Source organism: Phoca vitulina, unplaced genomic scaffold, assembly GCF_004348235.1.
Source record: "Phoca vitulina isolate PV1807 unplaced genomic scaffold, GSC_HSeal_1.0 scaffold1, whole genome shotgun sequence".
NCBI lineage: Eukaryota > Metazoa > Chordata > Mammalia > Carnivora > Phocidae > Phoca > Phoca vitulina.
In genome coordinates this window covers 57,667,501-57,691,696 of record NW_022589704.1, presented here as the reverse complement: position 1 = coordinate 57,691,696, position 24,196 = coordinate 57,667,501, and the positions used below count along the sequence as shown (strand labels likewise).

General features: G+C 38.9%; 1 protein-coding gene across 2 annotated transcripts in view; it reads right to left on the bottom strand.

The window, feature by feature from the left end:
* OLA1 (Obg like ATPase 1) overlaps positions 1–23,385 on the bottom strand; it is a 189,375-nt gene extending 165,990 nt beyond the window's left edge. The window contains exons 1-4 of one of the 2 annotated variants that reach the window (XM_032407864.1): positions 23,218–23,385; positions 21,821–21,921; positions 4,219–4,362; positions 300–427 (exon numbers count right to left, since the gene is read on the bottom strand). In XM_032407864.1, coding sequence (XP_032263755.1) covers positions 300–427; positions 4,219–4,362; positions 21,821–21,921 — 373 coding nt within the window. In that variant the 5' untranslated portion in view covers positions 23,218–23,385. The remainder of the gene's footprint in view (positions 1–299; positions 428–4,218; positions 4,363–21,820; positions 21,922–23,217) is intronic. The other variant, XM_032407875.1, reaches the window with a different exon arrangement.
* Between the last annotated feature and the right edge of the window lie 811 nt (positions 23,386–24,196).

Sequence of the window (24,196 nt, the reverse complement as noted above, 5' to 3'; positions counted from 1 at the left end):
AAAGAAAGAAAGAAAGAAAGAAAGAAAGAAAGAAACACTTCTCAATGGATCCAATCCAGAGCAGGGGATGGAATTCACTTAGAATATCAATACAGCACATATTTGCTATGGAATAAGCCTTCTTGTATGGAAATGATACTAAATAACATTAAAGTCACAATTAGCAGACCAATCCATGATTCGTCTTGTGAAACAAAGCAAATCTATTAGTCAGTCATTATTAATTTTATTTGAGCTATAATGGAAAGAAAACACTGATTATAATGAAATGAATCAATTAAATAAACAACTGTACTTACGTGTTAGATGAAAGATTCCATCACAGGCACTGATATGAGATAAAAAGGCATTTCCCAAGCCTTGACCATTGTGAGCTCCTTTCACAAGGCCAGCAATATCCACTACATTTAGAAAGGCAGGAATTTTGCTGAAAAACAAAAGATGGTTTTATTATAAAATAGTACTAAGAACCTGTTTATTAGCTAAATTGATTTCGAAAATATTCTACATAAAGTAATCCTTTCCCTTCTAGAACAATGTTTAGAAGACTCTCAAGAATGATTTGATAAATAAAAACCAAAAAAAATAAATAGGAAATAATCTTTTAATACTTTAGGACTTTCTTACCTAGGAAAATGAAGGAAAACTGTAAAGCAGAATAGATGTTTTTATTGTGTCTACAAAGAACTAAAATTCGTACCATTAATTTTACTATACTGTTCTGCTGGCCCATGCATATGGACACAAAAGCAATGGAGAACATTTTAAGAATATATTGATAAAAGGTAATCATTATAGAATGAGCCAACATATTTTGTGATGGGCACTGGACTAAGTGATTTACATGTATCATTTCAAAGTTCAAAACAACTCCATCAGGTAAGTGCTATTATTAAATCTACTTTAAAGATGAGGAAATTGAGCCTGAGAGGAATTAAGAAATCTATGTACATTCAGGGGATTACTCAGCTAGTGGTAACAAAACTGGGATTCAAACACAGGATATCTGGATTTGCATTTAATCATCATGTAGGTTATACAGACAAAAAATGCATATAATGATGTGAACTGGTTATCAGCATGGTAATAATCTAGTTGTTAACAACAGCAACAGAAATAAAGGCATATACAAAATAACCTTTGCTTTGTTCAAAGTAAAGGCATAGTTAACACAAGTTAGAAACCAAGTTAGGAAAACCAGCTGGCCATGTAAATATGGAGATTAAAGGACAGTTGACCCTTGAACAACACAGGGGTTAGGGAGTGCCAACCTCCAGGCAGTCAAATATCCACACATAACTTTTGACTCCCCAAAAAACTTAACTACTAATAGCCTACTATTGACCAGAAGCCTTACCAATAACATAAACAGTTGATTAACATGTATGCATATATGTTGTATACTGTATTCTTACATAAAAAAATAAAGTAAGCTAGGAAAAGAAAATGTTATTAAGAAAAATCATAAGGAAGAGAAAATACATTTATAGTACTGCACTGGAAAAAAAATGTGTGTATAAGGGGACTGCACAGTTCAAACCCATGCTGTTCAAGGGTCAACTGTACTATAAATTACTGTCAATTTTTTTATTTGCTTAACCACAAAGAGGCCAAAATTATGTTATAGAAAAAATGAATATGGGTTCCCATTCAATATTTTTATTTCCACAAAAGCATTCAATCAATGTTTACTAGCAAAGGAAAAGGGAAATTTTGAGAAATTAATTCCCTCACCGCCTAAAATTTCAACAAATTTGAAGTCTAAGAGCTTTATGATTGTTGTTGTTCTCTTGAGGTCTCTGAAAAATTTCAGCAATGTCACATGACCACACAGTCTAGCAGTGACAAGGGCCCACATCTAAAGAGTCGGAGTGGGGAGAAAAGATAGCACAATAGCAGCTGGGGCCTGTACAAGGCATCTCGGCAGGAGAGGACCAAGGACCAAACCAGCAGTGTCCAAATCAGCCAACAAGACAAAGGCGTCAAGAGATTGGCGACATATAAAGGAACTGAACAAATAAGCACATTAATGGGACAACTGGAGAAAACCAAATGGAATCTATGAATTAGATGGTAACACTGGATCAGTGTTAATGTACTGATTTTGGTGGTTTACTGTGGTAACGTAAGAGAATGTCTGGGGGCACCTGGGTGGTTCAGTCAGTTAAGGGTCTGACTTTTGGTTCCAGCTCAGGTCATGAGCCCAGGGTCCTGGGCCCCGCATCGGGCTCCCCACTGAGAAGCTCCCTCTTCTCCCTCTCCCTCTGCCCCTCCCCATGCTCGTGCACTCTCTCTCACTCTCTCAAATAAATAAAATCTTAAAAAAGGGGGAGCAAATATGTCTGTATTTAGTAAATACAAATTTAAGAATTTAAGTGCAGTGTGGCATCATGTCTGCAACTCATTCTCAAAGGTTCAAAGAAATTTGGGTGAAGAGTACACAAGCATTCTGTGGGTAATTTTGCATCTTTTATATAAATTTGAAATTATTTAAAAATAAAAAAGGTTTCCAAAAGAAAACAGAAGCCAGTTTGAGGAGCCAATTTCAGGAATATAATTTGAACCATGTCCAATCACTGACATATTGTAACCAATTGAGTAACCCTTCCATGAATGAATACATGAGTGAATAAATGAAGACAAGAAAGCTCTTCCTTACAGTAGGCAGCCAACAAATAGTAAGAAGAAATGAGGGAATTATAAAATCACCATGTGGCAATCATCACTGTAATAATTAATTCATTAAAAAAAATCAGTGGATGCTCAAACTAATGGATGAAAGCAGAAAAAGTGAATAAATTTGGTATATATGTGGCTAGAACTCATGAGAATTGGGACGCCTAGGTGGCTCAGTTGGTTAAGCGTCTGCATTTGGCTCAGGTCATGATCCCAGAGTCCTGGGATCAAGTCCCGCATCGGACTCCTTGCTCAGCAGGGAGCCTGCTTCTCCCTCTGCCTGCCACTCCCCCTGCTTGTGCTCTCTTTCTCTCTCTCTCTGACAAATAAATAAAATCTTTAAGAAAAAAAAAAAAAAAAGAACTCTTAAGAATTGTTGATAGATTGGATGTAGGGGTGAGGAAAGAGAGGAACCAAGGATAAATCTTGGACTTTGACTTAAGCAACTGAGGAAATAATAGTGCTATTTATTGAATTATAAAAGTCCTGAAGAACAAATTTGGCACAAGGCAGAGTGAAATGAAGAGGTCCATTTTGGACATGTCAAGTCTGAGGCACCTATTTAGTCATCCAGGTGTCAATGTCAAGAAGGTAATTAGATATGTCTGTAGATCAGCAGAGTTCAGGAATAGAGACAGAAACTTGGGATTTATCAGCACGTTTCAAATGGTGAGAAACTAAAGGCAAACTAAATTCTCAGTAATAGGGAAATAAACTATACATTCATATAATATAGTATTAAACAAAGTTGTATTAGAAATTATTTAAATCTGTATTTTTTAATCTAGAAAAATATTAGTAATACCCCAAGTAAGAATATATTCTATTTTTGTAAGTATGTGTGTATACCTTCAGGGAAAAGTATGGAAGGTTGTTATACCTCCAAAGTATTTATATCTGTGATACCAAGGTAGAAGTATAGGTGATTTTTACTCTGCTCTTTATACATTTCCATACTGTCTGAACTTCCTACAATGAACCTGTATTATTTTATTTTTTCTAATTAAAGATATAATACGTTTGTTACAAAAACTTCAAACAATATCAATACAAGAAAGTAAAAATCAAAAAAATAATAATAATAAATGAAAAGAAAGTAAAAGTCACCTAAAATTCCACTACCCGAAGATAACCATCAAACAGTTTCATACATTTTCCCATGAATATACATGTATATGTATAATTTTACATGAATGGAATCATAAATACAGGCCACTTACTCCCTCTACTTCATAATCCCCTGAAAAAAATAACTGCAATGTTAACAGCCAGATGTATCCTTTCTCACCTTTCTCTACGCTCTCTACATTATAATCACCCATAATACATTCATGTTGGAGAAAAAAACACTTCTGTATTTTTCTTTTAAGTAAACTACGCCACACATGGGGCTCGAACTCACAACCTCAAGATCAGCAGACACATCTTCTAGCAAATGAGCCAGGCAGGCACCCCCTATATGATTTTAAATATATTACTTACATATTTTTACTCAGTCTATATAGGGTCAACAAATAAACAATGGCATAAAGATTTTCTTACCTTGCTGGTTTGTGGTACTGGCAAAGAAAGTCAAACCTTTCATCTGGCACAGGTACTCTGCTCTCATTAGGATCAATAGTGCAGAATGGGAAGTTTTCTGCTGAAGCCTGACTATTGGTTAATACATTGAAGAAGGTAGATTTCCTAAAATAAACAAAAACAATTTCAATCAATTCTTAGGGTTAACACTGAGAAAAACTTAACCTCATTTTCATGTCAATGCTCAAATAAGATCCATGATAATTATAAAACCAATCTGGGAAGGGAAGGTGGAGAATAACAGGAATGAATGAAATTTACTAACAAAAATGAATTTTTTTAATAACAGAAAAGAATGAAATTTACAACAATGCAACTCATGATTTATAATCAGTTTATGTTCCTATCTCAGTCTATTTGAAACTTGAAAAGCACTTTCCCAAAGAATCTTTGTTATAAGTAATAACTAGTTTCACACACTATAAAAAGTATTTTATTCCTAAAGTACCTGGTAGTACCAGTACCACTTCACCTACATCTAATATAATCTTCTCCAGCATAAATGTAGAAAGGTGTGCATCTAGCTAGGTCAATCATGGCCCAAGCATTCTAAATTGGGAAACAGATGCCAATTATATAACAGGAAATGGGAAGCTGGAGCTCAGACCCCTACTAATTGATAATAATACAGATTATTGTTAAATCTAGAGTTACGAACTGTGAATTATGAAAAATCAAAATGTGAATTCTTCAAGATATAATAAATTAAGAAAAAGATCTATTGGGCGCCTGGGTGGCTCAGTCGTTAAGCGTCTGCCTTCGGCTCAGGTCATGATCCCAGGGTCCTGGGATTGAGTCCCACATCAGGCTCCCTGCCCGGCAGGAAGCCTGTTTCTCTCTCTCCCACTCCCCCTGCTTGTGTTCCTGCTCTCGCTATCTCTGTCTTTGTCAAATAAATAAATAAAATCTTTAAAAAAAAAAAAAAAGATCTATTAATAATAAATTGTCGAGGCACCTGAGTGGCTCAGTTGGTTAAGTATCTGCCTTCAGCTCAGGTCATGATCCCAGGGTTCTGGGATCAAGCCCCGAGTCTGGCTCCCTGTTCAGCAGGGAGGCTGCTTCTTCCTCTCCTCCCTACTTTTTTTTTTTTTAAGATTTTATTTATTTATTTGTCAGAGAGAGAGAAAGAGCACAAGCAGGGGGAGCTGTAGGCAGAGGGAGAAGAAGGCTCCCTGGTGAGCAAGGAGCCCAATGTAGGACTCGATCCCAGGACCCAGGGATCATGACCTGAGCCGAAGGCAGACGCTTAACTGACTGGGCCATCCAGGTGTCCCTCTCTCCTCCCTAGTTCTGCTCTCTCTCGCTATCTCTGTCTCTCTCTCTCAAATAAATAAATAAATATTTAAAATAATAATAATAATAAATTGTCACTAATGTTCTAATTATCTGATTCTTACCAGGTAATACATGCTCAGAGAATGCCAACTCTCATATTAACACTAGCTATATTTCTTTTCTTTTTTTTTTTTTTTTAAGTAGGCTCCACACTAGGTGTGGAGCCCAATGCAGGGCTTGAACTCACAACGCTGAGATCAAGACCTGAGCTGGGATCAAGAGTCGGATGCTTAACCAACTGAGCCACCCAGGCACCCCCAGCTACATTTCTAAAATATGATCATTACAGTGTCAAAAATCACAGAGCAAAATCCAAAACAAAATGGTATTTCTAAAGGTTTGTTGATCTATTCTATACTATTTTCCAATTCCATCACTAATACGGACAGCAGAGAATTCACTATAGTGAATTTTCTTGCTCCAGAAATAGGACGGTAGCATACATGAGGACTTAAAATGAAAATTACTGGGGCGCCTGGGTGGCTCAGTCATTAAGCGTCTGCCTTTGGCTCAGGTCATGATCCCAGGGTCCTGGGATCGAGCCCCGGGTCGGGCTCCCTGCTCGGTGGAAGCCGGCTTCTCCCTCTCCCACTCCCCCTGCTTGTGTTCCCTCTCTCACTGTATCTCCCTCTGTCAAATAAATAATAAAATCTTCAAAATATATATATATATATAAAAAAAAAGATGTGACCTAAGCCTATAGGAAGAAATTGATACTACAATTAGCTTATCTGATTCAACTTTTAACCAAAGAAGTAACCCCTTTAAAAAAAAAACAAAAGCAGGGGGCGCCTGGGTGGCTCAGTCGTTAGGTGTCTGCCTTCAGCTCAGGTCATGGTCCCAGGGTCCTGGGATCAAGCCCCGCATCGGGCTCCCTGCTCGGCGGGAAGCCTGCTTCTCCCTCTCCCAATCCCCCTGCTTGTGTTCCCTCTCACTGTATCTCTCTCTGTCAAATAAATAAATAAAATCTTTAAAAATAAAAAAAAACAAAAAACTCTGAGACTCTTAAAAGAGAGTTATGAACAAAAGGCAACAATCAAGGCTTATTTAAATACTACTGGTGAGAGGGCGCCTGGGTGGCTCAGTTGGTTAAGCCACTGCCTTCGGCTCAGGTCGTGATCCTGGAGTCCCGGGATCGAGTCCCGCATCGGGCTCCCTGCTCAGCGGGGGGTCTGCTTCTCCCTCTGACCCTCCCCCCTCTCATGCTCTCTGTCTCTCATTCTCTCTCTCTCAAATAAATAAATAAAATCTTTAAAAAAAAAAAAAAAATACTACTGGTGAGAAATATATTTCAGCAACAAGACAGGTTTAACTTGTACCTGCCTATAGGTCTTTAAATATTATTCTTATACCACATTCAGACTAAACATTTTTTAATAAAGAAGAAACGTTTGCTAAATAGCCACATGAATCATTACTGGTTACTTAGAGCACCATTAGCCAAATCAGTAGCTTTTAAATGCCTGCCTATAACATAATTAGCTAAGAACATAAAGACGTGCATTACCAGGCCTCTTTCTAGACCTGGTGTAAGTACCAGTATTTTGAAAATATCTCACGTGTTGCATATGTAAAGTCATGTTTTGGACCAACACTGCATTCTGACTCAGCTAACAACTCACTAAGTAATACTGACTGTTGTAGAATTTATATTGGCAATCTCTCAGAGTCTGGTAACAATCCCAGAATTCTAGGAATGAAAATTAAAAAGAAATCACTACTTTCTTTTTTTTTTTAAGGTTTTATTTTAAAGTAATCTCTATACCCAATGTAGGGCTCAAATTCACAACACCGAGATCAAGAGTCACATGCTCTTCCGAATAGGCCAGTCAGGTGCACCGAAATCACTGCTTTCTATAAAGCTAGCTTTTAATTTCAATCCTGTTAAGTGTCACAGTACTTAATTTAAAATAATCCGTATATTTATAAAGTTCTTCTGTGTATTTATAAAGTTCTAGTCCACCTACTTTCAAAAAGATTCTGAAGCTCAATACAATTTTTAAAATTAACACATATAATAAGGCAGATAATTTTTTAAAAAGAGAACTCACATTCAGATTATGATCTTTAAATACCGTGTCCTTTAAAAATAACCAGGACTGGGCACCTGGGTGGCTCAGTCAGTTAAGCGTCTGCCTTCGGCTCAGGTCATAATCTCAGGGTCCTGGGATGGAGCCCCACATTCAGCCCAGCTTCTCCCTCTCCCTCTACCTGCCTCCCGCTCATGCTCTCTCGCTATCTCTCTCTCTCTCTCTCTCTCTCAAATAAATGAATAAAAAAGAAATAACCAGGACTCCTTGGAGAAATGGCTAGTTCCAGGTCTGGGACCAGAAATGTGAAGATAAGTCTCAATTTTTCCCACAGAAAAGAAGGAAGCTATGAAAGATCACAAAGTCTTATCAAAAGGATTCTGAAGCCAATTTGAATAGCCAAAAATAGATCAATCTGGGCATCAATAAGAACAGCTAATGATAACTGTAACAAATCAAATAACTTTTTATCCACGAGTTGTCAATAATCCGCAACAAAACCAAACCAAAAGAAGCCCTCTCTGGCCACCTTTTAAGGATGCTAGGGTGATTGATTCTTTTGAAGATTAAGTAAAGCACTTATTTCCTATATGAACTGTACTTTTAGAGTAACAAATACTTGATTAAGAGGAGATTATCTTATGGACATATTCTAGCCAATAAATGAGGAAAGAATAAGAAACTTAGAATACTACCATTTTGCAACCCCTAAGAAATTAATGGATCTGGGTAATGATCACCAATGACAGTTAATACTGCAAAAAGAAAAAGAAAAAAAAACACAAGAAATAGAGTGCCTCCTAACAGAAGAAAAGAAGTATATACAACATCTTTCAAGTATTAACATAAAAATTATCTGATCAAAAATTATCTGATACTAATCTAAACAAGCCTTTGGATATTACCACCACTTTATAGGAAATAGGAAAGAAGAATATATTAAATGACACCACAGAGAAGCAATCAACAAAATTCAGACTTTGGAAAATTCTATAAGACAAACAACCAGATTTCTTCAAAAAGTCAATTGGGAGAAGGCAGAAATTCTGTTTCTGGGTGAGATGCACACTCACAGCAGACTAGAACTCTTACCCAGAACTAGAAAAGCCACGTAAATGCACAATACGAAAACATCTATTTGAAGAGGCTAGAAATCTGGAAATGGAAAAAAATCTCAAAGAAGTGATCTGTGACCACTTTCACCCTGGGAACATTTGCCCATTCAAGACAGAGGAAGGAGGCCAAGAATCCAGGCGTTACACTCATGGAAAGCTGATGCTGGAGGGCAGAGAACCCAGCAAAGCCTCCAGGGGAGTCTTAGACCTCAAGAACATGGCCAGTTTTCACCTGAGGATATTTCTCCCAAGAGGGAAAACTACAAAATGTGCTTAAGTAAATGGTGACATAAATTGGCCCACTCCCCTGTACCTTTACTTCCCTCCACACAAAAAAATAAACTGGTTGCCAGAATAACCCATCAGTCCTTATTTATCTAAAATTTAACTAAAATATTTTATATCTACAACGAAAATATTACAAAATAATGTTACAATAAAGGTACTTAAAGTAAAATGTAAATATGTTAATTAATCCAAACATATATAGAACACTTGCGCCTTTTTGGTAGGGACAAATATTTTTTTTTATATTGTAGTTTAAAAATTGCTCATTGTTATTATTACAGTCATACTAATTACAATATAAAAAGGCCAGAGAGGATTTATGGACTTGTTTTCAAATTTATGGCTATCACTAAGATAGTATTTTTGACTGTCTACCTTAACAAAAATGTTTTATACTAAAGGGAAAAAGTTATCCCTTAAAACATAGAGAAAAAGATAGCAAAAGAAAGTCCCATTATCTCTCGGACTGAAAAAATTCTTACGTACAGCCAAACTAAACTTGGAAGACAAATCTCCACTTATATAAAATATCTCATCTTGGTCATGGATTTTAAATTTCATAAAGTCTAAGTCATTTGTACCTTCCAAGAGTTATAAATACAAAAAAGTAAAATGAAATAAGGAACAAGAAAAAGGAAAAATTTCTAAGGATTATTACTATAGGCTTCAGTGGCAAGTTAAGACATTTTGATCTATTCAAATCTATTAAAGGAAAGCCTTGTGAATTTAAAAGTTTTGGCCTATGTCTAGAGTGTTAAAACCCATAAGGCTTTTTGTGAGGATTTTACACACATACACACATACAAACACAGACATATTTAGATCCCTTAAGGTTATTATTAAAGCTTCAAAATAGGAGGGCACCTGGGTGGCTAAGTGGGTTAAGCGTCTGCCTTCGGCTCAGTCATGATCCCAGAGTCCTGGGATCGAGCCCAACATCTGGCTCCCTGCTCAGCGGGAAGCCTGCTTCTCCCTCTGCCTCTGCCTGCTGTTCCCCCTGCTTGTGCTCTCTCTCTGTGTCAAATAAAATAAATAAAATATTTTTTTAAAAAGCTTCAAAATAGGAGAAAGATTCAAAATTGTAAGAATTTTTCTTATGAAAGAATGGGCTTACATAAATATTATTTCAGCAATGATAGCATTAAAAAGAAAAAAGTGATTAGACTTAATGAATGCCTCTCTCCATTTAGGACCTAAATATTTTGAAATTACATGTTTTACTGTAATAAGTAAACCTGACCGAAAAGATGTCTTATCTAAAACCTTATGCAAAATTACAATATGTATTGGGAAGTCAGGATGCCAATGCAAATCCCACAGCATTCTGAATTAACCATTTATAAAACAAACATCTAAAACATGGAAAAAAGTAGAATGTTGTTTCACTAAACTGTTAAAAAAGTATCTGTTAGGTAAAAGAAATAAACAGGGATGACAGAAATGAATACCAATGTGTGTATACATGGGTTAGTATAACCACATATATTTCCTAACTCTATCAGGTGAGAGGGCCTAAAAGCAGTAACATTCCAGCACCAAAAATCATACCTAGAGTCAGATCTTAGTTTCTAAATACCATTCTCCAATAAAAGAAACCGGGATCCCTGGAAACAAGGCTGGGACAGGAAAAAAATAATAGCCTGAAACATCTTATAGTGTCATAGAGGAAGTGCTTTAAAAAAAAGAAAGAAAAGGGGCGACCGGGTGGCTCAGTGGGTTAAGCGTCTGCCTTAGGCTCAGGATCCTGGAGTCCCGGGCATGATCCTGGAGTGCAGGAATCAAGCCCCACGTCGGGCTCCCTGCTCAACGGGAGCCTGCTTCTGCCTCTCCCTCTGTCCCTCCTCTTCTACACCAGTGTGCGTGCGCACTCTCTCTCTCTCTAATAAATAAATAAAAATCTTTAGAAAAAAAGATTTATTTATTTGAGAGAGAGAGAGAGAGCATGTGCTCACGCGCATGGGCAGAGGGGCCAAGGGAGAGGGAGAGAATCCCCAAGTGGATTCTGCACTGAGTAGGGAGCCCAACACAGGGCTCTGCTCCAACAACACTGAGCTCATGACCTGAGCGGAAATCAAAAGCTGGTGTTCAACCAACTGAGCCACCCAGGCGCCCCAGTCAGGGAAACTTTAAAGAGAAAGAGGATATTTGAATAGCCTCAAATTATCTTTCCCCTATAATATTAATTAATTATTGTGGATGGTCTTAACAAATGTCCACAAATTTTTTGATACTTCTCCTTTTGAAGGTGGAGCTTCATTCCCCACTCTTTGAGTGTGGGTTGGACTTAGTGACTTGCTTCTAATTAATAGAGTATGGAAAGGAAAAAAGGTTACTTTTACAATGAAGAAATCTGGCAGAGGCCACCTTAATCAATGATCAAGTTTAATATCACCAGTAATAAGTTGTGTTGATATTGTATATTCCTTAATGTGATGCTATAAGGATACTTCACCTCCATGGTATTCTTCCCAAAAGTCCATGCATGATTTCTGATATCAAAACATATTACAGGGGCACCTTCAGTCATTAAGCGTCTGCCTTCGGCTCAGGTGATGATCCCAGGGTCCTGGGATCGAGCCCTGCATCAGGCTCTCTGCTCAGCAGGAAGCCTGCTTCTCCCTTTTCCACTCCACCTGCTTGTGTTCCCTCTCTCACTGTCTCTCTTTTAAAAAAAAAAAAAATTACAAAGCTACAGTGTGGAACTAACATAAAGATAGACATAGAGACCAGTGGAATAGAATAGAGAGCTCAGAAATAAACCCTCACATATATGGTTGAATGATCTTCAACAAGAGTGCCAAGACCAGAAAATGGGGAAAAGACTGTCTCTTCAACAAATGGTGTTGAGAAAACTGGACAGCCACATGCAAAAGAATAAAGTTGGATCCTTACCTTACACCATATACAAAAATTAACTCAAAATGGATCAAGGACCTAAATGTAGGACCTAAAACTGTAATACTCCTAGAAGCAAAAAAGGAAGGAAACAACAGAGTGAAAAGACAACCTATATAATGGGAAAAAATAATTGTAAATCATATGTCTGATAAGGGGTTAATATCCAGAATATTAGGATAAAGAACTATAACTCAACAACAACAAAAGTAACCTTTAAAAGTCACATACATGAACAAAGGACCTAAATAAACATTTCTCTAAAGAAGATAAACAAACGGTCAATAAGCATTTGAAAAGATGCTCAACATCACTAATTATCAGGAAAATGCAAATCAGTAGTACAATAAAATATCACCTCACACCCATTAGGATGGTTACCATCAAAAAAACAGAAAATAAGGGGCACCTGGGTGGCTCAGTTGGTTAAGCGTCTACCTTGGGCTCAGGTCACGATCCCAGGGTTCTGGGATCGAGCCCCACATCGGGCTCCCTGCTTCGCGGGAAGCCTGCTTCTCCCTCTCCCACTCCCCCTGCTTCTATTCCCTCTCTCGCTGTCTCTCTCTGTCAAATAAATAAAATCTTAAAAAAAAAAAAAAAAAGAAAGAAAGAAAACAGAAAATAACAAGTGTTGGGCAGGACGCAGAGAAACTAGAACTCTGGTATATTGCTGATGGAATATAAAAGAGTACAGCCACCACGGAAAACAGTAAGGAGGTTTCTCAAAAAACTAAAAGTAGAATTATCATATCCAGAAACCCCACTTCAGGGTATTATACAAAATTAAAAACAAGATCTCAAAGAGGTATTTGTACACCCATGTTCACTACAGCATTATTCACAATAGCCAAGAGGTGGAAGCAACCCAAATGTCTATCAACGGATGTATGGATAAAGAAAATGTGGTATATACATATAACAGAATACTTTCTGGCCTTCAAAAGGGAAATCCTGTCACATGCTAAAACACAGATAAACTTTGAGGGCATTGTCCCCACGCTCGGTGCTGAGTGAAATAACCAAGTCACAAAAGGACAAATACTATATGATTCCACTTATATGAGATATCTATAGGAGTCAAAAATTATGTAAACAGAAAGGAGAATGGTGGTTGACAGGGGCTAGGGAGAGGGAGAAATGGGAAACTGTTCAATGGGTAGAGAGTTCCAGATCTGCAAGATGAAAAAGTTCTAGAGATGTGTTACCTAACAATGTGAATACAGTTAAAACTACTGAACTGTACACTTAAGAATGTTTAAAGGATAACTTTTATATTGTGTTTCTTACCATAATTTTTTAAAAGTTCATAGCATGAAGAAACATCAAATTTGAATTGAGAAACATTATACAAAATACCTACATCCACATATTTCAAAAATAAATAAAATTTTCCATGACCTTTAAAAGATCTGTACTAGAAAAAAAGAACATTAGTGGGAAACCTGGTGAAAGCCAAATCAAGTCTACAGTTAATAGTAAATAAATAAATGAGCAAAAAATAAATCTATCTGAAATTATGTGGTAATACAACAATACAGATCAGAATTCTGAATAAAGAAAAAACACTGAAAATTAAAAGATTTAAGAGAAAGCCATCTATCAAGTACTTTTAAGGGACACAATTACTGCTGAAATAATAACAGGAAAGACTGAAAAGGAGAGCAGACCTGTCATCCAAAAGATTACTCAAAACACATTAAAAAAAAGAAAGCAAATAATTCCCAAATCACAAATTTCCATGAAAGAGCAGGCACACTGGAATGCTGACAAGCATACAATAAGACTGAAGTTCATTTAAAATGGTACTGGGGAGTTTTGCTTTCCCTTCTACTATGGGACTGCCCTCCTGCCATAAAGAGCTGTAAAACTACACAAAACATATGAAATAACAGTTTTCAGACAGAGGACAGTATGTAGCACAGCCCTGTGTTCCCTAAGAGAACAACAAATGAACTAAGCTCTACAACTACCCCAGCTGACTGCCTAAAAGTAATTTCAAAGCCACAGCACAGGGAGGGAGAACCAACAGAACCTGGCAGTCCTGCCAAGTTAAAGAGAAGGAGATGAGAGTTTGAGGAGGCCAAACCAGCTAGAATTTATAGGGCCGTGTAATGGAAAGGAAGGAGCTGCACAGAGGGAGGGTTCTGGAGATCAGCAAAAGGTGTCCTCAAGACTATGGCTAAGTAATGATTTGTACATGAGTTAATTCAGTCTCCAAAAGGCCGGGGGTGGGGGGCACTCAAAAGCAAGAGAGTGAACAATTCTCAGGCTCACACAGAGCTTGGAATAGTTCACAGTCCTACCAGCCAGAGTAGAGAGATCATACAATATAAGGGAACTTGGGCAGAGTCCTCAAAAAAGTCGAATCTTGTATGAGGGCTAAAGTAACACCAGAGCAAAAACTATTGTGAATTCATCATAAGAAAACATAATAGCAAACCTCAAAATAATCAAAATGATACACAAATAACTAAATGCCAGAACATAGTTGAACACTCTTTAAAGGAATACTATAAAATGCAGCACTCAACATAAAATCCAATGTCTGGAATCCCACAAAAACTACAAGGCATGCAAAGAAGGTAAATATAGACCAAAATCAGGATAAAAGCCAATAAATACAAACAAATCAGGTAATGATAGAGATAACAGAATTAGCAGATAAGGCCCTAAAGTAAATGTTACAAATTTTTTTAGAATTTTCTGAAGACATAAAGGGAAATATGAAGACAATGAGGAGTGAAATGAAAGTATGAAAACTATGCAGACAGAACTATTGTATGAAAAATACATTTGAAATAAAATGAAATTGAAAAACACACTGAATATGATTAGCTCCTGATTAGACACTGCAGAAAAAAAGATCAAGGAACATGAAGACAGAGCAACAGAAACTATCAAATGAAGCATAGTGGAAAAAAAAAAAGATTGGAGGAAAAAAACCAGAGCCTCAGTGGAATATTATCTAGATAACTAACCCACTTAAAATAAGAGTCCCAAAAGGAGAGGAAGGGGAAGAGGGAATGGGAGCATTTGAAGAAATACTGGCCAAATATTTTACAAATTTAATGAATATCATAAACTCACAAACCTAAAATCTCAACAAACACCAAGCAAAAGCGGCATAAGGAAAATCACACCAAAGCACGCGATAATCAAATTGCTGAACACCAGTAGTAGAGAAAATTTTAAAAGCAACTAAAGGAAAAAACAAGACATTATGTACAGAGAAACCAAGATTAAGAATGACAATAGTTTTCTCATTGGAAAGCTAGAAGAAAATGGAAGGTAACTTCAAAATGCAAAAAGAAAAACTGTCCATGGAATTCCCCCCAGTGAAAATCTTTAAAAAATGAATGTATAACAACCACATGAAAATATGCTCAATATTATTAGGCATCAAGGAAATGCAATTCAAAACCACAATAAGATATACTTCACACCTTGGCTATAATAAAAAAGATAGTAACAAGTATTGGTGGGAATGTAGAGAAACTGGAACTCACATACACTGTTGGTGGGAATGTAAAATAGCACAGTTGCTTTGAAAAACAGTTATGCAGTTCCTCAAAGAGTTAAAGATAGGGTCACCATACAAGGCAGAAGTTTCACTGCTAAGTATACAAGAGAGATGAAAACCTATGTATACACAAAATTTTGTGTATTCCAAGGCTGGAGCAGAGAAAAGTACAAATAGCCTGGAACATACTGTGGTACAAAAAAGTAGAAAGTACTCAAAATATAGAGAACATATCAAAAGGAATATGAGTGAACAGGAAGGTTTCCGATGGCCAAATATGGGCAATTTGAACAACAAAATAAGTAATAATAGTAATAGATTATAACCAACAGAATAAACTAGGAATCCAATCCTGATATAAACAAATTATAATCAAATACATGAAAAATGGGGAGCTCTTCTTTTTTTTTCTTTAAGATTTTATTTATTTAACAGAGAGAGAGAGCACAAGCAGGGGGAGCAGCAAAGGGAGAGGGAGAAGCAGACTCCCCGCTTAGCAGGAGAGTGGGGCTCAATCCCAGGACCCGGGATCATGACCTGAGCCGAAGGCAGGTGCCCAACCGACTGAGCCACCCAGACTGGGGAGCTCTTCTTTACAAAAGAATTCAAGCCAATAGAATTTCTATTATTCCTTCTATAAATTGTTCCTACTATAAATGTAAAAGGAACAAAGGAATCTTTAAAATCACCTTTTGATAAACACTACAATAACTATTTCAAGCAAGAATCATTAATACATGCCAATACTAGGGGCAAACATATGAGAAAATACTATTTACAGAACTTCAAAGTATCTCCCACAAGATATTTATTCATTGAAATGGGAAATACAGTAACCCTTTCAGGGAAGAAATTTGTCAGACACCTCCTCAGACAACTAATCAAAGTTAACATCACTAGTAATAGGACAAATCAACATCATGTGCTTCCTGATATGATGTACTAAGAAGTAAATGTCACTTCTGAACCCCAAAATGCATAACCTGAATTTAATCAAAAGAAAACATTAGACAAACCCATCTCATGCAGTGACAGCAACCAGAAGAGCTATCCCATGACACAGTAAAGTCTGGAATATCAAAATACAGTTTCTCAAACAAAGGCAATTACAATGGAGCAAAGATAAACTTCTGAAGAAACAGTGCTCGAACAACTGGACGTCCACATGCAAAAAACAAAAACAAAAACAAATCTAGATACGGATCTTACACCCTTCACAAAAATTAACTGAAAATGAACCACAGACCTAAATATAAAACACAAAAGTACAAAACTTCTAAAGGATAGAAGAAAACATAGATGACTTTGGGTATGGTGATGACTTTGCAGATACAACACTAAAGGTACGAGCCATAAATAGAGAAGCTGGACTTCACTGAAATTAAAAACTTTTTTTTTTTAAGATTTTATTCATTTATTTAAGAGAGAGAGGGACAGCATGAGCAGGAGGAGGGGCAGAAGGAGAGACACAAGCAGACTACCTGCTGAGCACAGAGCCAGACACAGGGCTGGATCCCAGGACCCCAAGATCATGACCCAAGCCAAAGGCTGATGCATAACCAACTGAGCCATCCATGTGCCCCTAAATTAAAAAATTCTGCTCTGCGAAAGACAATGTCAAGAAAATGAGAAGACAAGCCAGACTGGGAGAAAATATTTGCAAAAGACACATCTGATAAAGAATCGTTATCCAAAATATATGAAGAACTCTTAAAACTCCACAATAAGTAAACAAACAGGGGCACCTGGGTAGCTCAGTCGGCTACGCGTCTGCCTTCAGCTCAGTTCATGATCCCAGGGTCCTGGGATTGAGCCCCACATGGGGCTCCCTGCTCTGCAAGAAGCCTGCTTCTCCCTCTTCCCCCTCTCCTCTCGCTGATCTCTCAAATAAATAAATAAAACCTTAAAAAAAAAAAAAACCTGATTTTTAAAAAAAGACCAAAGATTTTAATAAATACCTCAATAAGAAGATATACAGATGGCAAAGAAGCATATGAAAGATGCTTCACATTATATGTCATCAGGGAAATGCAAATTAAAATAATAATGGGATACCACTACACACCTATTAGAATGGCCAAAATCCAGAACACTGACAACACCAAATGCTGGTGAGGATGTGGAGCAACAGAAACTCTCATTGACTGCTGGTGAAAATGCAAAATGATACAACCACTTCAGAAGTTTCTTATAAAACTAAACATACTCTTACCATATAATTCAGCAATTGTGCTCCTTGGTATTTATCCAAAGGAGCTGAAAACTTATGTCCACACAAAAACCTGCACATGGATATTTATAGCAGTTTTATTCATAACTGCCAAAACTTGGAAGCAATCAAAATATCCTTCAGTTGGTGAATAGGTAAACTACAGCATATCCAGAAATGGAATATTATTCAGCACTAAAAAGAAATAAGCTATTTAACCATGAAAAAAACATGGGGAAACTTTAATGCATATTACTAAGTGAAAGAAGCCAATCTGAAAAGGCTACATACTATAAGATTCCAACTATATGACATTCTAGAAAAGGCAAAATTATGGAGATAATGAGAAGATTAATGGTTGGGGGAGGGTAGGTGAATAGGCAAAGCACAGAGCATTTTTATGGCAGTGTGAAATTACTCTGTATCATACTATAATGGTAGATACATGTCAATATGCATTTGTCTAAACCCATGGAAGGTACAATGCCAAGATTGTACTCTATGGACTTTGGCTGATAATGATGTGTCAATGCAGGTTCAGTTGTAACAAATGTAACACTCTGGTGGGAAAATGTTGACAATAGGGAAAGGCTATGCATGTGTGAGGGCAGGGGATACATAAGAAATCTCTCTGGGGGGGATGGGGTATTAAGGAGGGTGATGGGCATTAAGGAGGGCACATGTTGTGATGAGCACTGGGTGTTACATGCAACTGATGAATTACTGAACACTACATCTTGAAATTAATGATGTACTATATGTTGGCTAACTGAATTTAAATTAAAAAAAAGAAATTTAAAAAAAAATCTCTGCCTTCCCCTTATTTCTGCTGTGAACCTAAAACTGTTCTTTTTAAAAAAGGTAGTTTCTGGGGCACCTGGATGGCTCAGTCAGTTAAGCATCTGACTCCTGATTTCCGCTTAGGTCATGATCTCAGGGTCCTGGGATCAAGTCCCAAGATGCGCTCCATGCTCAAGAGGAAGTTTGCTTGGACTCTCTCTCTCCCTCTGCCCCCACTCATTCGCTTGCACTCTCTCTCTCCCTCTCTAAAATAAATAAATCTTTAAAAAAAAATTTAAAAAGGAAGTTTCTCCCAAAAGCCTCCAAGCCTCACAACCACAATACTACACTGACCCAAGAGGAGCTAATTTATAAAGGGTCACTGAAGTTTAAAAAAAAAAAAAAAGTAGGGGTGCCTTGGTGGCTCAGTCAGTTAAGTGGCTGCCTTCAGCTCAGGTCATGATCTCAGGGTCCTGGGATCAAGCCCCACATCGGGTTCTCTGCTCAGTCAGTGGTGAGTCTGCTTCTCCCTCTCCCTCTGTGATCTCTCTAGCTTTCTCTCTCTCAAATAAATAAATAAAATCTTAAAAAAAAAAGGCAAAACAAATCTAGAAACCAAATCTTCATATTCTTGGGTTTGGTATTGTTTCGACTTCATTAAAAGCAGCCATTAAAACATGCGTCCTTATCATTAAGCCTACACACTACATCGAGGGGGAAAAAACTACCCCATTCATAAATAATTCCTGAGTGCCTAACAAATTCCTAAAAATTCTAAGTGTTATGAGAACCTGGGGGCACCTGGGTTAAGCATCTGACTCTTGATTTTGGCTCAGGTCATGATCTCAAGGTCCTGGAATCGAGCCCCATGTTGGGTTCTCACTCAGCAGAGAGTCTGCTTGAGGATTCTCCCCCTCTGCCCCTCTTCCCGCTGGCATTCTCTCTCAAATAAATAAATAAATCTTAAAAAAAAAAAATTCTAAGTGCTAGAAATATAACAATAAACAAGAACAATACAATCCTTGCCTTCAAGAAATTTAAATTCTAATTGGAGGGGGTGGGGGGTGTTAAAGAGCTAATTAAATTAGATAATGCATATAAAGCACTCAGAATAGTAACTGTCATATATAAGTGTTTGATAAGTATCAGCTACTATTAGCCATAAACATTACCTTTAAGTCTTTAAGTAATCAGCCTCATATATGTTAAAAAGAAAATCTTATTTGTCCAGTTCTCCAAAAATCATGACATTCTTTAGATGGTTTCTGTACCAAATGTCCTTATTTTGATCAGCAGGCCATCTTTTAAAGAACCACCCCGTACCCAAACTATCTCTTGTAGACCTATCCAGAGGTAGATATGTCCAGTCAGACTTCTCTACACAGTAATGTGAATCACTGAGAGGTAGCAGGAGATAAGAAACGCTCAGTTCATATGGCTGAGCTCCATAAGGATGCATCTCTATCAGCATTACCCCAGTTCCTGTCCTTCCTGAGGTCTGCTGTTCAGGTTGTCCTTCAATTCTATCCTTCCAATAACTCTCTTTTTTCTGTTTAAAACAGCCAGAACTTGTGTATCTTACAAAGAACCCTAAAGAACCCTATCTGATACAGTTAGGTAATGTAAGATCACCCTACAAAAAGGAGTGTTCACAAACACAACTGCCAAAAATCAAACTGAACATTATTAAAATGAGAAAATTTTACTATTTGTAAAGTATACCTCAATAAAATGGGGGGGGGGGATAATGGGATGGGTATTTAATTGAAAAGCAGAGGGCGCCTGGGTGGCTCAGTTGGTTAAGCGACTGCCTTGGGCTCAGGTCATGATCCTGGAGTCCCAGGACCAAGTCCACATCGGGCTCACTGCTCAGTGGAGAGTCTCCTTCTCCCTTTGACCCTCCTCCCTCCCGTGCTCTCTCTCTCTCATTCTCTCTCTCCAATAAATAAATAAAACCTTTTAAAAAAATAAAAATAAAAAAATAAAGCATAAATAGCACATTTTTACTGGATAATATATTTTCAGGTTGTTTTCATATACACTGATTATACTATGTTCTACGGCCAAAATGTTCATATAAGAAACACTTCTTAAGTTGTCTCAGTTTAAAGTAGTCCCATTTAAAGTCAGCTGCACTGACTACAGTGATTTTAAAATAAGAGATGTTAATATCCAAAAACTGTCTTACTAGTGAAATAAAGCTCACAACATAATGATCATATCTTGCTTACAATTTTATTGACAACACCCTACAGTACTTTGCTTAATTATTTGTTTTGCTTACATTTCCACTCTCTATTTAGTCTTACTTTGCAAGCAGCCTATATCACAGCAGGAAACCCCTTCAAAATGCAAACCTCTCCAGCTCCAGGAAAGACTGAAATTAGGACAGCCACACTTGCTCACGTTTTACATCACAAGAATTTAAGAACTGCCATACTTGGCCATCCCATGCCTCATTCACTACAAAATCTCTAGGACAGGGACTCCAAGGAACACATGAAAAAACAGTTATCCTACCTGCCACCAATCGAAAAGCACATGCCAAAATATATCCATTTGCCTTAATAAATCCATATTGGATCTCTTACCATTAGTACACCCTAATCACTTTTGAAACATTTTATATTTTAAGGTTAGTAAAAGGTATTAAAATAGAAGGACAAATAATGAAAAAAGTAGACTAAACATCCAAACTGCACATGCGTGGGTTATATAACAAGCTCTACATGTATTTCCTACCACTGCCTTATTTGCAAATAAATGATTCATTTTAATTTTAAACATTACAAAACTCAAAGTTTTGCTCTGGTACCTTTCAGATTTAGCCACTTGATAACAGATACCCTTTTATCTAGCAACTTCCAATATTAAACTCAAAATTGTTACTTTCTTCTCCAGTAAAATTTAAGCCATCTGACCCCTGATCTCCCAAGAATCTAATCAACTTTATACTGGGGCTTTTAGAACTAATTCCCAAAGTATCCTATTATAGCCAGCCTAGGTAGGTACCCTACATAGCCAGCGAGCATAAAAATCAAATTTAAACTACATCAATTCCACTTAAATTCAATACTGAGTGTCTCCCAATAGTATCTCAAGCAAACAGAGCTGATCTGGTTCAACTTAATGTTTCAATTCTCATTGCTTCTTTCTCTTCTTTCTTAGCAAAACAAACAACAGAAGTAATTCAAGTTTCAACACAGTATCCATGTAGAAGACCAAAAATAAAATACATCCAAATGAAAACCTTGTTTTGCAACATTAATATTCCAGCTTCCCAGCTTCTTTTCTTCAATTTAAGTTTTAATTACCACATGAGTTCCCTTTCCTACAACAAGACCCAAAATATTTACAAGAGGAAAAACAGGAAAGCCCAACATTCACCTACCCAACATTTGGCAATCCAACAATACCAATTTTCAAGGAGGTTCCAAATCTTCCAATGATTGGGGGTGGTTTAATTCCATCACCTCCCTTTTTGGGGGGCATCTGAAATGTCAAAACAAACATACATATAAACAAAATTTTTTATACTCCCCAGTAACCAAAAGCACATTTCATCACACAAAATACACTACTTGAGTAACAAATTAAGAATAAAACATACTGTATATACCAATCCAAAACCAACACGGAGCTAAATCCACTTTTTCAACAAAAATGTAAAAAGTTCTAGAAGTAGATCTGATTCTGATAGCTGTCAAGGCAGTCACTCCTAAGAAGTCCTGGAAAGATTAATCTAAAAATATGTGGCACCATAAATCAAAAATAAACTTAAACAAAAATAAACTTAAAATTTAGCTGCCAATCTTCCATCCATACTGTTCACAAAACACTTTCTTTCTTAATCTGATACATGGTTACAAGAATGAAAGCATTCAGAAGCAGGAGCACAGATAAGACAGTCAAAGAGAATCCATTCTAGTACTACCAGCAACCAACTCACGACTCCCCCCAAACCATTCCTCTTACCTGGAACCTTCCCATTTTCCCCACAAGCACCATTTTCACACGGATGAACACACACACCAGTATCAGGGTCTTTCCGACCAAGTCTCTTCCACCTTTGGCACCGTAAGTACGACTCCACGGTCCAGAATCTACCTCCAGTTCCTTCTAGTCGTAAATGAATCCACTAACTCTTTTTATTTACAAATTGAAACTTTCCAGGTCCCTGCTTATCTGGCTCCAAGTTCCTCCTTGCAGAATCAATACCACTTTACTACTGCAAGCTGAACTCACGAGGACTGCTAACCTGATATAAGCTGGGAACTAAAACTGTCCCTGTCTTCTGGCGCCTGCTGAGCCTCCGGCGGCCACGCTGAGGCCCTGCTCCTGAAGTGGTATTCCAGCGTCTTGATCCCTGACCCCTAGGACCAGGGATCTCCCTTCTCGGGGTCTTAACTCACACCTGTTCCCAGCCAAAGCCCAGGCCGCCGAAGCACAAGCAGAGCCTCTCCTGTCCTCTGGCCTCCTACCGTGGGGTGGCCGGCAGCCCTGCCAAAGCGGGCCTCCACCCAACATCTCCCTCGGTGGACTGGGCCACTGGTCGTCCCGGCCTCTGCAGAAGGCTTCCCCCAGAGCGTGCCTGGGTGAGGCGTGGGCCGCTCTCAGGACGCGCGGCCTAGTCCAAGAGCGCCTCATTCATCCACACACCCCTCGCCGCCCCCCTGCCCTCGCCCATCCCGGCCATCCGGCCTTGGCCTCACACCCGCCTCAGGGCCACCGGCTGGGGCGCCGAAGACTAGGCGGGGAGCGCGCCCGCGGGCTCCCGGAGGGACTCACCGTGCTCGGGGCGGGCGATGACACGGGGTCCCAGCGGCAGCGGCAGACAGATCCTGCCGGCAACGGGAGGCGGGGAGGAAGGAGGAGAAAGCACAGGCCCGGCCCCTCCGCCAAGCAGCACGCACGACGGCGGCGGCGGTGGTGGTGGCGGCGGCGGAACGGGCGGGCCGGGCGCCGGGCGGCACCTGCGCGCAGACCGCGCGCCCCGCCCCGCCCCTCGCTCCCGCCCCCCCCGTCCATTGGTCCGACCAGCCAGGAGGCGGGAGCAGGGTGGGAGGAGTCACGCGGCGCCGGAGCGGGCGGGAGGGGGTGCCTGAGCCAGAGCCAGTCTGACTGCCTCCTCAACTTACACACACACGTACCCCCCTCCCCCGCGCTAGCACCGGGAGTTCCCGTCTTCCGCCCTCTCCGCACGTGGAGCTTCTCCGCGCCGGGTCTCCGCTTCCCTCCTGGAGCGCGCCCCGCGTTGCCGCACGCGCTCTCTCGTTGGCCTGCAGCCCCACGGATCACCCGCGAGATCGCGAAGCACCCTCGGCCTAACACCCCCCGCACCCCCCCCCCGGAGACGGATCTCCTGAGGTCTGGCGAACAGCCACGCCAATCCTGCGGACCTCCTGGCTGCAAACCGGGCCCTCGGGGACAACGGCCCCAGCCCGCCATCCTTTCCCTGTAACTTTCTTCAGCCAATCCAAATGCTGTTAAATAAACTTTCTTAAAGGAAAAAAAGGCGGGGCGGGGAGGGGGGGGCGGCAAGGGAAGCTTATGATCTAAGGATTCCTTCATCACTTTATGGTTCAGGGGTTTTACCGGCACTGGATCCCATAACGCGTTTAATAGAGCCAGCTTCCCCGCTTTTCCTCTGGATGGTTATGAGCAAGGGCCTTTGGAATTTGGGAAACAGGTTCCCATCTGGATTCCACTCTTGTGATCCTGGATAAAGTACCTCTCTGGGCTTCAATTTCCTTTTAGATAAAAGTGA